The sequence below is a fragment of the Plasmodium cynomolgi genome, chromosome 7 (genome assembly GCF_000321355.1).
Source record: "Plasmodium cynomolgi strain B DNA, chromosome 7, whole genome shotgun sequence".
Taxonomy (NCBI): Eukaryota; Apicomplexa; class Aconoidasida; order Haemosporida; family Plasmodiidae; genus Plasmodium; species Plasmodium cynomolgi.
Window position 1 is genome coordinate 209,791 of NC_020400.1, and position 13,082 is coordinate 222,872.

Here is a 13,082-nt window from a genome sequence, read left to right on the forward strand (position 1 = left end):
ATGCCTGCGTGTACATAACGCTGTATATGCGTGGCATATATGTATACACTTATATACATACATGCCTGAGCGTGTTGACGGACGTTTTCATTAAGTGCGAAATAACTTATAAACGCGAAAGAACGAAAAGGGCAGGAGCATAATTTACCAAAACCATTTGAAGAAGTCGTAACCTTTTTATTTTTATTTTTTCTTTTTTTTTCTTTTTTTTTTTTTTTTTGTCGTCCGCTCGTGTTTTGTCCGTAAAGGGAAACTTTGTTTTACAGTCGAATCGAACAGGGAAGAAAATGCAGCACATTGCATATGTGTGTATAAATGCACATATACATATGTTTGCTTACCCATACGCAACGTGACAGAAGATTGCCTAACAGGAAAAAACGGTGCACCACACGATATAAGCGTGTGTGCTCGTTTGTCCACAGACTAATTGTGGGGATATCTACACCTTTTGTTTGCATAGACGCCTTTGCATAGATAGACACCATCGTGCTGTAGGGTCTCTACACTCGTGTGTATTACATACCCGTACACCCGAACCAGCACATGTGCATTTTTAAATTTAACGAAAATATTCGTATAACTTAAACGAATGCCCACGTGGGCCAATGGTAGAATGAGAAAGGGGAAATACGTATCCTCCGATTTGGCTGTTCATGTAGAAGCATTTTTAAGGCGCAAGCCATTTTTTGAAGCATAATATGCAAACGTGTGTGTGTATATGTGTTTATATGTATATGTACCTATATATTCATGGACACACTTATGCAAACACGACCACGTGTGTTCACGTAAGTGTTACTTTCTCCCCTCCCCATTAAGTATGTATCGACTTTTGCAACGTAAGCTATGTCGAACAATGCCCCCTTTTTTTTAGTGTAATTTTTATCATGAACCTTTTTAATTGTATAAATATAAAAAAAAAAGAAAGAAAAAAAAAAAAAAGGAAATAAGTTTTCTGATAAACGTCCTTTTTTTCTTTTTTTCTTTTTTTTTTCGCAAAATTGTGCCCATTTGGTAAACAGAACAAGACAAAAACAAACATACCATAAGAATTTACGCGCAAAGGCGAGCGCGTGTAAATTGAAACGTAAAAAAAAAAAAATTTTAATAAATCACGGCGTAGGTGAGGCAAAATAAGGCGTGTCAAATGCTCTGTTGAGAACCTTCTCAAAATGGAACTCACTTCGAACGCTATCGATGCCAACGAAGTTGCATTTAAGAAACGGAAAAAAAATATGGGCATAAAAAAGGCTAAGGCAAACTCAACCAATATGAATTCAAACGAAACGAGCGATGTGGCAGTGGAGGCCCCCCCGTCTTCTTCAAACGGGAAGAACACAGATGATGAAGATATCACAACTAAAAGTAAAGTAAAAAAACATAGACTAAAAAAAGTGGACCAGCTGCAAAATGCGGAAGACAAGACACAAAATGGGGTTTCAAACAACGGCAATGGAGAAACTAATGGAGAGTCCAAGAACCAACAAAACAAAAAGAAGAAGTTGACAGAAAAAAAAAAAAAAGATCAAAAGGAAAGTCTCGATGCGAAGGGACAACAGGATGAAGGCACAACTGTCGAAACGGCTGCAGAAAAAAGAGCAAAATTGAAGGAAGCACGAAAAATCAAAAACGACTTGAAAGAAAAAAAAAATAACCCAATAAACGTCAACATCGACACGTTGCAAGAACAAATTGACAGCATTAACAAACAGCCAACAAAAGACACCAAGCAAATAATCTTAGAACTAAAAAATACACTAAACATTGTGGATAGTACGAACGAAATTAAAAAAATTGATGGGCTAAATAAAAATGAAATAAAAACTCTAGACGCATGGTATTTTGCCAACAAGTTAAAAATCATCCCCTGCTTGTTTGAAGACAAACCGCTGAATGCAAACTTGCTAAATGCGCTGTACTACATCGAACCGGCATTTAGAAATAAAAAGGGTAAAATAATCATCTACCTAAAATTTGTCAAGGCGAAATATGAAAAGTCCTTGAAGAGGGGCAGCGAGGGAAAGGTAGACGACAGTGATGAGGACAACAACGATAAGAAGGACTCGTACAAGGACGAAGGGAAAGATAGACAAGAACAGTGCAAAGCTAAAATTATGGACATACTAAACAACGATTTGCAAAATTTAAAACAAAAGGAATACATGAAAAAGATACTCGAACTTGTCAAGAACGAAAGCAGTTTTATCAATTTGAAGCATCATTTCGATTTTCTCGCAAACGCCTCCATTGACGTGCTTGACGTGTTCCTAGAGGAAGATGGACTAACGTGCATAAAACGGATTTTGCAAAATATAGCCAAAAGGAAGCGCATGAAAAAATGCTCCACTTTGCTAATTCATATTCTAAAGGTTTTAAAAAAATTAAACATCACTCTGGATCATTTAAAGTGCACCTTGATCGGAGTCCCCATCAATTTTATCGCTAGAAATAAGGTCGATGAGAAGAATGGCTTGAACTATACCACGGACAACGAGCAGGTTCGGGACTTGGCCAGGGGGCTAATCGACGAGTGGAAGCTTATACGGGACAGGGCTTTAACTGGCGTGGGCGACGACCGCGGGGGACACACAGCGGGGGAGGCAAACAGCGAAAGCAAACTGGAAAAAGCAGAAGAAAACGAAGCGGAAAATGAAGCAGAAAACGAAGTGGAAAACAGAGCGGAAAACGAAGCGGAAAACAGAGCGGAAAGCGAAGCGGAAAAGACAGTAGAAAACAATGTGGAAGACGCAGTAGAAAGCAAACTGGAGAATTCGCTAGAAAATGCCCCAGAAAACAAGATGGACAGTGCAACACCCCCCCGGGGCGATGCGGACAGCCGAGCGGGCCTTCCAACCAAAAGCAAAACCATGGGCGCGCTCCCCAGGGAGAGCCAGAACGATCGCGCGATCAGAAAGGCGAAATCAATGAACCTTAGGAAGGACGAAAAAACAAACCAAGAAGGAACGAAGGGAAGTCCACACTTCCTCCATCTGGAGCCGAAAGGTGTAATCCCTCATGCCAAAAGTAATGATAAAAAAAAAACAGACAGGTCCAACGAAGGCAAAAATATTATGCTAGAAATAATAGACACACTAAATGAAGAGTACGAAAAGAAAAAAAAAAGACATCAAGAATATAAAAAAGCAAAAATTGAAGGAAAAATTAAAAAGTTTAGTGCTTTGAAAAATACGTCTGAAAATGCCAAGAGTGAAAAACTCCTCCCCGACATTGCGAGTATTCCTAAACCCCATTTGGATAGCTCCTTAAGTAAAAGACTTCTCCTAGGTGATTTTCCTCCACCCCCCCCAGTGCCCCAGCATCATCACATAAGCAAAAATTTCTCACAAAATAGTAGCAGTGTTATGAATAACTATATGCAAAACTTGAGCTATTCAATGAACAAAAGTGCAAAGATGATGAGTGCATCTCCCCCATCACATGATAGGTTCAACAGAGGAAAGGAAAACTACTCTTTGGATCTCCCAAAAAAACAAAACGGGAATGCATACCTACAGGAAGAAGAGCCATACAATAGTAGCAACATTGTTGGTAGAAATAAAAGCTTACTGAACAGGACCACCCACACAACGGAAAACAAATCTGCTTACTTGAACAAGTACAACGGTACCCACGATGGTACGAACATTGCAAGCCAACCGTTTGCAGAGAATGAAACCTTGTTTGGTTATCCACCGGCCAACATCATGAACAAAGATATGAGCTATTTAAAAAATAAACGTAGCATTCCACCCGTGCGATATGACAGCAACGGTAGTCATGCGAATGATGAGAAATATAGGGAAGCATCCACCTACAAAGCGCATCATAAAGAAGTGCACCCATCAGATAGTAACATTAACTTTAACCACATGGAAGACGACCAGTTTAGTAATTTACCACAGAAAAGGAGAAGAAACGTGTCCCCTAGGAATAACCCAGATGGGACATCCAACAACTATCGGGGGTCGAAAGGGGGAGAACATCACCCAGATGATCACCTCATGCATGACCACCCTTATAGAGGAAAAAACAGTGGTCATAAAACGGTCCAGTTTTCTGATAAAAATCCAACCGTGTATTCCTACGATGCACACAGATTGGATCGAAGCAAAGGAAAAGAAATTAAAAATAAAGTGAGTGATATCCACTCCGAGGTTAAAGACCCATTTGAATTATATTCTGGAGTTACCTATCACGCAAGGGATCTGAACCAAGGACAAATGGAAAGATCGGCTAAATCAGAAGAAGGAAGAAACGGTAAGATTTTCCATAATAACAATACAATGTGGTTCAAAAATAGAGATGACATTACTACCAACCATGTGGGTAGTCAAAATGGAGAGGAAGAGGAGGACACCCTTTTGGGTTCCTTCACAAACTCATTCATGAATTTATTAACCTTTAAAAATGTATCCCAAGATGGGAACAAAACTATGGAAGGTGCGGGAGGAAACATATTACCATTCCTCCATGGCACCTCGTCAAATGGTAACCAAAATAACGCCTTAATTTTACTTAACTCTGTTTTACTGAAAGGTGCAGGGAAAAAAATGGAGGAACATAGTCTCACCAACCATCGGGAAGTCAACTTTGACGTCTACCATCAAGGGAACAAGCGTGGTGATTTTTTCGAAACCACTTTTGGTAATGCCCCACATATGAAAGAAATTCTTCACGCTTCACTGAAGGAGATCTTTAAGAATTACAAAATTTTCGAAAATGTAAAAATAAATTACCAAGTTGCCATAAAAGGGAACCATTACCCTCCAAAAATATTTGAAGACAGCGAAGTGCTCAAAAATGACCTCATTATTAAATTTAATTATGACTCTTTGGAGAAGGTTCCTATATATTTAACATGTAGAGACGCTCGAAACATGGCACCAAGCAAATACGAAGCTAAGATGGATAGGAGTAGTAACAACTCGGCAAATGCCATTCCTGAAGAATTTAACTTAATGCCACTACCACAGTTGTTTCCCCCTCCAAATTTAAACAACCTCAAACTTCCCCCCATCCCGATAATACCTGGGCTTCCCTCATCTCAAAATATTATCCCACCGATTATGTTACCCTATAATTCTGGTCCTTTTAATGAACAGCCCGGCAGCACGAATCGCCTGCCTCACGAACCGACCCAAAATGACGTGAGTGGCAACCCCATGGACGGTGGCAAACCCTACAGATCGTTCGACGATTTCTTAAACATTTTTGACGAGGACATTCGGAACATTCTGCTCAAAAATACTGACGTAAGGGCGGCGAAATAGGTGCCATCCACGTGGTGCTATGTTCGCAAAATGGCTAGCTCGCACCATACGCGAGCGAAATGTGGAAGCACCAAATGGTGTATCCCCCTCTCCCCCCCCAAAAAAAAAAAAAAAAAGCCATCTTCCACAGTGATACATTCACCGGCGCATTTTCCCCCAACTGCCTTCTTCCCTGCAGCTGGCCAAATTGCTCATGAGCAAACCCGATGTCGTGAAGAAGATGCTGAAAGGCCCCAAGTACATTAACGTAGGTTTTCGTATGCATTGTGCTACATGAAACTTGTAGCCGGACTACCTCCATTTTTGTAACTACATCACTTGGTCTTGCCTTTCCCTCCCTTTTGTTCTTTCCAGGAGGCCTTGTGTTCGTTGGAAGAGGAGCTTAAAAGTTGGAACCGGTCCTCCAACTGAGTATCACGGAAGCCCAGAGCAAAGGAACTTCCTGCCCAGGTGGACTTTTTTTTGTTGGTCAACTTTCCCTGATCTCTCCCCTATACCAGGGAAAGGAAGCCACAATTTTCTATCACTTCATGTTCCCATTCATATTCTCATTTGAACGTTTCCGGTGAATGCACACCTGTCTAAGCGCAGCACACTTAACACACCTTATTACTTCCCACCATCTTTAATTATTACTTTTTTTGTAATTAAACAGCGTATATACTACAATGTAGCATTATTTATTTATTTATTTATTTTTTTCTTCCCCTTCTTGAGTGTGGCACATCTGCTAAAAACGCGCTCCCCTCAAAATTATCACGCTTATGGCATTTTTGTTTTTAATTTAGCGTGCCTCCCTTTGTGCGCCTCTCCATTTGCTTCACCCCACGTGTACAACTTAATATAGTAATTCGTTGCCATATGAGCACCATGAATTAAATCTTTATAAAAAGAAATATTTGCAAAATGGGAAGCGTTTGTAAGGTACCCCTTTCCAAAATTGTGCATGCGCTCTTGGGGGTAGTGCTCTTACCGCTTTATTCTGCACTGTTACTGTGCGCGCGGCGCACGCGGAATGGGTAAGAACCATGATAGGTTGGTATAAGCATTTTTAAGAGGACAAAAAAAAGGAAGGAAAAATTTACAAAAAATTAGCTTTCGCTAGGGAAAAAATGGACATGTAAAGGTAGAAAAGAACACGTCACCCTCTCGCTCTGCAAATGTACATAACTGCATGCCTACCCCCTTTGCACACACTAGTATATACATATTTGTATGCACGTATGGGTCGCCCTTCCGCCCAACAGGGGGAGCACAGTTCCGGGCCTTAAAAAGGGTAGCTACAAAAATTCGTGCCACGCGCATCTTTTATTTGCGCGCCACTCGTTCATTTTGCATCAATCCCATTTGGTGAACTTTTCAACACGCTTAACACAATGCTTCATACGAGATGGGAATCCTTTCCAACTGCTTCTATCTCGTCAGTGTTCTATTTTTCCCCACACGTTACTGCCCCTTTTCATCCGTGGTTCCGCTTCCCGATTGGGCAGGTTCCGCAATTTGATTGGCCCCCTTGTTGTCACCCGTATTCGAATTCACAGCTGGTACTTCATCCTGGTTATCCAAATCGATAATATCGCTGTTATTTAAAAAATCTGTGTCTTCCAACTTGGAAAAGTCGTTATAACCTGATTCATTTACATGGCTCTGATTTTTTGCAGATTCATTTGCCTTGTTGGGGGTAGTTGCTCCTTCTTTTTTCTTTTTGTTGGATTTCTTCCCCGCCTTGTTTTCCCCCTTGGTATTATTTTGCTTCGCCTGACTGGGTTCTTCTTTTTTTTTGGTGCTGCTAAACGAGTTAATCATATCGAAATTTTTGACGTCCTTTTCCATTTCTTCATTAAATTGCTTTAGGAAAATATCCTCCACTTTTTCGTGTCCGATTTCTTTAATTTCTTCTAGGATGTTCAAATCGATTAACTTTTTTAAAGAATTATAATTTTGGGTTCTTCCCACTGTTTTTACATTGTCAAAAATGGATTCACATTTTACGGCTTTTTCATACTCTGGAAAATATTCCGGATTTTCATCCGGCGTTAGAATCAAAACGGGGGCGTTTGTATACACCTTATTTAGGTGTTCCTTCCACTTTAGCAGAATTGTGGGTAGCAGGGATGGCTTATAAACTCTCGCAAAGAACGCAGCGTAGGCAAAACTATTATCATTTAGAAGGATATCCACACATTTGTTCACTTTATGCAAGAGGAAGAAGCATATAAAGGCTATGTTAAACGTCTGGTTATTTATACACATGGTTCCTAACTCCTCCAACCCGAGTTTATCACCCAATGTGGACAAAATTATTAGCAAAGAGGAGAAGTCATTAGTTTTTTTGTAACAATAAATAGCCATCGGTATGTCATTATACACCAGTGCAGTGTCCCCCAGGGCTTTATACTTATTATGAATAAATGCATTATTTTCCTTTTGTTCCAAGTCTTTGATTATGTCTACACACAGTTGCAGATTTCCGATAGACAGGGACAACTCAAATTTCTTTTCCAAATCGGTACATATATTTAATGCTTCATTTTTGTGACCCATCTTTTCTAAAAAGAGGCTCAATTTGTTGTACAGAGACTCAGGAATTTTTTTTAATATCAAGTCGGCCGACGATAAATCCTTGTTCATTACATACTTCTGATATTGTAGATAAGTGATTGGAAGGAAAAAACTATGGAAGGTGTAATTCTTGTCAAGCAGAAAAATTCGATCGTACTCATGCACGTAGCCACAGATGTAGAGGTACTTATCTATGTACGCGTAAATATCGATAAATTTTTTCGTATAAATGTATAATCTTAAATTTTTGGAAACATACAAAAAGCTGTCATATATCCAAATTCCGCTTTCAATCGATTCGTTAATTTCACTCTCCAGTTCAAAGTTATTTTCTTCGTCTTGTGTACCATGCTTGTTATTCGCCTCGTGATCACCTGCTGATGCTGCCGCGGATGCCATATTATCCTCCTTCAAGGCGCCCCTACTTCCCTCTCCATTTAGGTAACTTAAAATGTATATGGTGTCCTCCGTGGTGAGAGCTACATACGTCCCGGCCTCATTCCAATATACATTCTTCACATTAATGTCAATTTTTCGGACCATGCTATAGTCATTCCAGTCATAAAAGCAAATAAAATTATTCGACTTAACACCTAGGAGGTATCCTCCAAATAGCTGCAACACTGTGAAGGGGGCTTGAAAGGAATGGTACGAAGTAAAATCTTTGTATATGCTAATTTTATTTCCTTCTTCCTTTATCGCATAATCGCCATTATTTGCCCACACAAAGAAGGCACTTTTCCCATAGGCCTTATTCCTCAAAACTTGAGATGTGTATATATTAAATTCGTGGTGCCCACTTACACATATGAATCTACCACTAGGATGAAATGAAACATTGGTTGGGTAGAAGTCGCAATTCCCCAACTCCTTCTTGTTTACTTTGTATACATCCCCGTCATTATAATCGTCATTTTCGCTTACATTCTGCAGATTGATAATATAAATATCTGTATTTTTTATGTAAATTATTTTATTTTTAAACATGGCAAAAATGGGTTTGTCCGATCCTATTTGAATAACTACTAACCCTTCATCATATCCTATGCACAAATCATTTTTCGTTTTTTTTGCACACAAAGACCAACATCGATCCATATTATAATTTAATGTACTCTCCAACTTAAACGTAGAGCTGTTCCATATCTTCACATTACAGTCCTCCGATGAGGATACTATGATGGGTAAATTACTATGATAAATTAAGCAGGACACATTTTGCGTATGTCCACTCAATACCTGTATACACTGTTTCGTGTGGTAGTCCCATATGCGTATCGTTTTGTCATCACTTCCACTTATTATGTAGGATGTTTCTCCACTACACGAGTAGTCAATGCAATTCACCCCTTTTGTATGACCTGTTAAGGTAAAATGGGGCTTCGTAACCACTGGGGTGTTATTTTGCACTCCCCATATTTTTATCGTTTTATCTAAAGAGGCTGATGCAAAAATGTATGTATCCTTCGGATTAAATTTACACATCATTACGTAGTGAATATGATTTTCAAAGGAGCATAATTTTTCGAAATTATTTTCATAATCGTATAATTTTATGGTCATGTCATCTGAGCTAGTCAACACATATGGCAGAGTCTGGTGCACTTCGATATATCTTATATAATCCGTGTGGTCCTCGAAGGATTTTATTTTCTCAAATGTGTTGTAGTTGTAAACCCTAAGGGTCATGTCATCACCCGCACATAGAATCCATTGTTTTTTCTCAATAAATTTGGCACACCTTAAGGGGAACACGGACACTTCTATGTTTTTAATCGTGTTCTGATTTGCATAATCGAAAATTATTAACTTCCCATTGTACAGCGCCGCCAGTATCCACGTTTCCGTTTCGTGAATGTCCACGCATTTTACTTTACCGATTCGGGAGTTTAGCTTCTTTTTTATATCTAGGTTGAGAGGCATATTATGGCGCTTGGGTGCGGGTCGAAAGATTCTTCCGTCTGATGAGTTATCACAGAATGGTTGGTCACAATTTCGTTCTTCTTGAGCTGCGTGTTGAGAATTTCACACGAATAAGTTGTACACGTGGGGGCAAGCTGATACGTAGTTTTTTCTTAATCCGGGTGTTGTTCCTTAAAGCGCCATACGTGTGTACAGCTAAACAATGTCTCTTTATGTGGCGATTTTTTTTTCTTTTTTTCCCTTTTTTTGCACTATTCCTATCACACTAGCGAATCGAATAACGCTGCAAGGTGGGCAAACGCGTTAGTAAATATACTCCCCCTTGTAGTTGTTTCTTTGTTGAAACAGCATAAGCGTGGCACGGCCAACATACACAAAAGGTGTGCACAAATTGCACATACAAGAGTAGGCAAAAAGGGGCAGTATATTTACAATGGTATGGCTCAATTTTTCAAACAGGTTGGGCTTATCTCTTCACTGAGAAGGTAAGTCGTGCAAACGTTAATCAGTGGCGGGAAGAAGCCACGTATAAACATGGGGTAAATCGAATTTTATAAAATAAAAATACCTTTCGGTACTGTTAGTGCTACGTGCGGAATGCGCGCCGGGCTGTGGCTACCACGCCTGAGCACATAACATGCATGCCTTCGCACTACTCTCATGCGTACGTCACGGAAGTACGTACATATATATATATTAATATGCATATGCTGTGCTGCACTTTTCGAGTATCATTCCATCCAAACTGCGCAAGTGAAGCAGAAATGGGATTGGGCTATTCATAAAAAGGGATGCCAAACTGGGGGGAGGGCTACCAAATCATTGCGTATGCTTTACAAAATGACCATACATACGTGTCATTTTAAAGGTATTATTCACCTGCTTTCGCTTCGCTTCGTTCCGTTTTGTTTTATTTCATTTTCTTCTTTTCATCTTAGTTCAGTTTAATATTTTGTGTTTTTTTTTTTTTTTTTTTATTTTTAATCAGGGATATATTTTCTCGTATGCGCATGTCCCTTCACTTGTCACACAGCAGGAGGAGGCGGCGACAATTCACGCTCGCATAAGTGCACAAACACTTTCGTAATTATTCTGCGCCGCTTCAAATCGTTATAGTGGCACTATTTACATACACGCTGCTGCCCCTTTTGCGGAAATGTTCACATTTTATGAAAGGCTTTTCCTGTATGGGGCATCGCAGCAAAGTAACAGTTGTGCGTTCACCCGATTTGCGCAACGTATGATCCTTTTCGAGAAGCTCATTTTATTCCGTTCTGAAGTTACGCCGACGGTGAACTCTCCTCATAGGGCTTCCTTTACAGGGAAATCAAATGAAGGGCTATGCAACACTGCATATTTTAGAAAAAAAAAAAATGGAGGGGAGAGGAGTCCATGCAAGGGGATTCGCTAAAAGTGTTTTGTGAAACCTGAAGAAAAGCTAAAACCTTTTCACTTGATACTTTACCACTGGTGTCCCTTTTTCGCTGTTTTTCATTCCCTTGAGTTTACCACTGGAGAAATTATTTGCGTGGTGCCTGTATCTTTTTTTCACACATCGGCGGAGAGGCAGCGTGGCCACTTTATGCGCACACAGGGGGGATGACATACATGTGTAGGTAAACCCAAATAAGCTACAATGTATGCTTATGTTCGTATGGATTTACCGATGTTGAAATCCCTCCCTTTTTTCTTTTTTTTGCGAAGCGTGAACGAGCCACACACACACACACATCCCGTTTGTACTTCCCAAAAAAAGGGAACTATTCGCACAGTTAGCTGCAACTCCATCTTCGCATAACTTTGCCATTATTCATAACGTAAAATTAAAAAGTGAACATGTTTGAAGAGGTAGTGTCATAAGACCAGGTGTGAAATATCACATTCTCCTTCTTTTTCTGTCGTCCTTTTTTTTTTTTTTAACATCATAACGTGTTAAGCAAAATTGTTTCAAGTGGTGACCCCTTTCGGGTGAAGCTACTCAACGAAGGAACTAGACCGACCACTAACAATTTGTAGTCTTCATTTTGCCGAGTAGTTGTGGTGAGTTCACCTTTAACAACATGGAATGGGAAAAAAAAAAAAAAAAAAAACACGCAAACGAGTAATATAGTAAATAAATAACCTAGTAACAAGCGTGCATGTAACTATCACCCCCTTTTTTGCCATTATATAATACCATTTCACCAATAGGGGCCACTTAAATGCGGGGTTTCCCATTCTGTTTACGTCATTTTCGCTCTTTGCGTCATTTTCGCTCTTTGCGTCATTTTCGCTCTTTGCGTCATTTTCGATCTTTACGTCATTTTCGCTCTTTGCGTCATTTTCTCCCTTTTCGACGACTTTTTACTCACATTTTTTCACCAAACGGTATCCTTGTTGAACACACGAAAAAACTGAAAAACCTTTTCACCATTGTGCAATTTTTTTCAAATGGTGAAGTACAACCTCGAGTTGCGAAGTAAAAATTTGTTCTGAGTTTTTTTTTTTTTTTTTTTTTTTGCGAAAGGCATTTGGTGAAATATGCTCCAATTTGTGTCACATTTTATCCCTTTTATATAAAAAATACGACATGATTTTTTCATAATCGAAGCACATTACTCGGGCGACTATTGTTGGGTGATGCCCAATGGCGAGTACCAATGGCTGCGTGGTACATTTTCGCAAAATTGCAACGTATTTCGCTTACACCTCATCGCGAAAGTGCTTCCCTCGCGGCGCACTCAAAACGGGTTTTTCATTCCGCCAGTAATTACAGCCAACGAAATGAAATGAACAAATGAAACGTTTCCCCACTGACCAAGTATCAGCGTGAACTGGTGCGAAGCACACAAGTATGAACGCACATCCGTACGTATGCCTTTATCACACATACGTATTTATGTGCGTGCGCAATTCGAGTGGCGCTTTCTCTTCATTTTATTTTTTTTTTAACAAAAACGTTGATGATATGTTTAGCAAGATTTACCTGAACAGGTTTTAATTTGTTTGCCCCCCAGCCTGTGCACATTCGTGTGTTATAAATTTCTATACGAGCAAGTGTAGATATAAGAACAAATGGAAAGAGAAGAATAAAAAACATAAAATAAAAGGATGCCATTTTTTCCCATACTTTTTTTCAGTGCCCAAAATAGGAACGCTTCTCACCATGCGCAAATTATACCCCTTAGCCCTTTTGCATTTTCTTCTTTCACTTCTGTTCACATGTATAGATATACAAAAACGCATAGCGTTTGATACACTCCAAACTGAATGTAAAACGGAGTGAAAACACTTAGTACGTTTTCCCTATAACTGTACACATAAGAGGGAAGAATAACCCAGTTT

At 39.5% G+C, this 13,082-nt stretch overlaps 2 protein-coding genes across 2 annotated transcripts; one reads left to right on the forward strand and one right to left on the reverse strand.

The window, feature by feature from the left end:
* Positions 1–1,175: 1,175 nt before the first annotated feature.
* On the forward strand, positions 1,176–5,684 carry PCYB_071360 (hypothetical protein; the record flags this gene model as incomplete). Its single annotated transcript, XM_004221533.1, has 4 exons — positions 1,176–3,270; positions 3,313–5,255; positions 5,452–5,520; positions 5,628–5,684. The coding sequence occupies 4 exons, from the start codon at positions 1,176–1,178 to the stop codon at positions 5,682–5,684; spliced, it is 4,164 nt and encodes a 1,387-aa protein (XP_004221581.1).
* A 1,035-nt stretch (positions 5,685–6,719) lies between these two features.
* On the reverse strand, positions 6,720–9,576 carry PCYB_071370 (coatomer complex beta subunit; the record flags this gene model as incomplete). The annotated part of the gene is made up of 1 exon (XM_004221534.1): positions 6,720–9,576. A coding segment is annotated over one exon (2,856 nt), but the record flags the coding sequence as incomplete, so codon positions are not given.
* Positions 9,577–13,082: the final 3,506 nt, after the last annotated feature.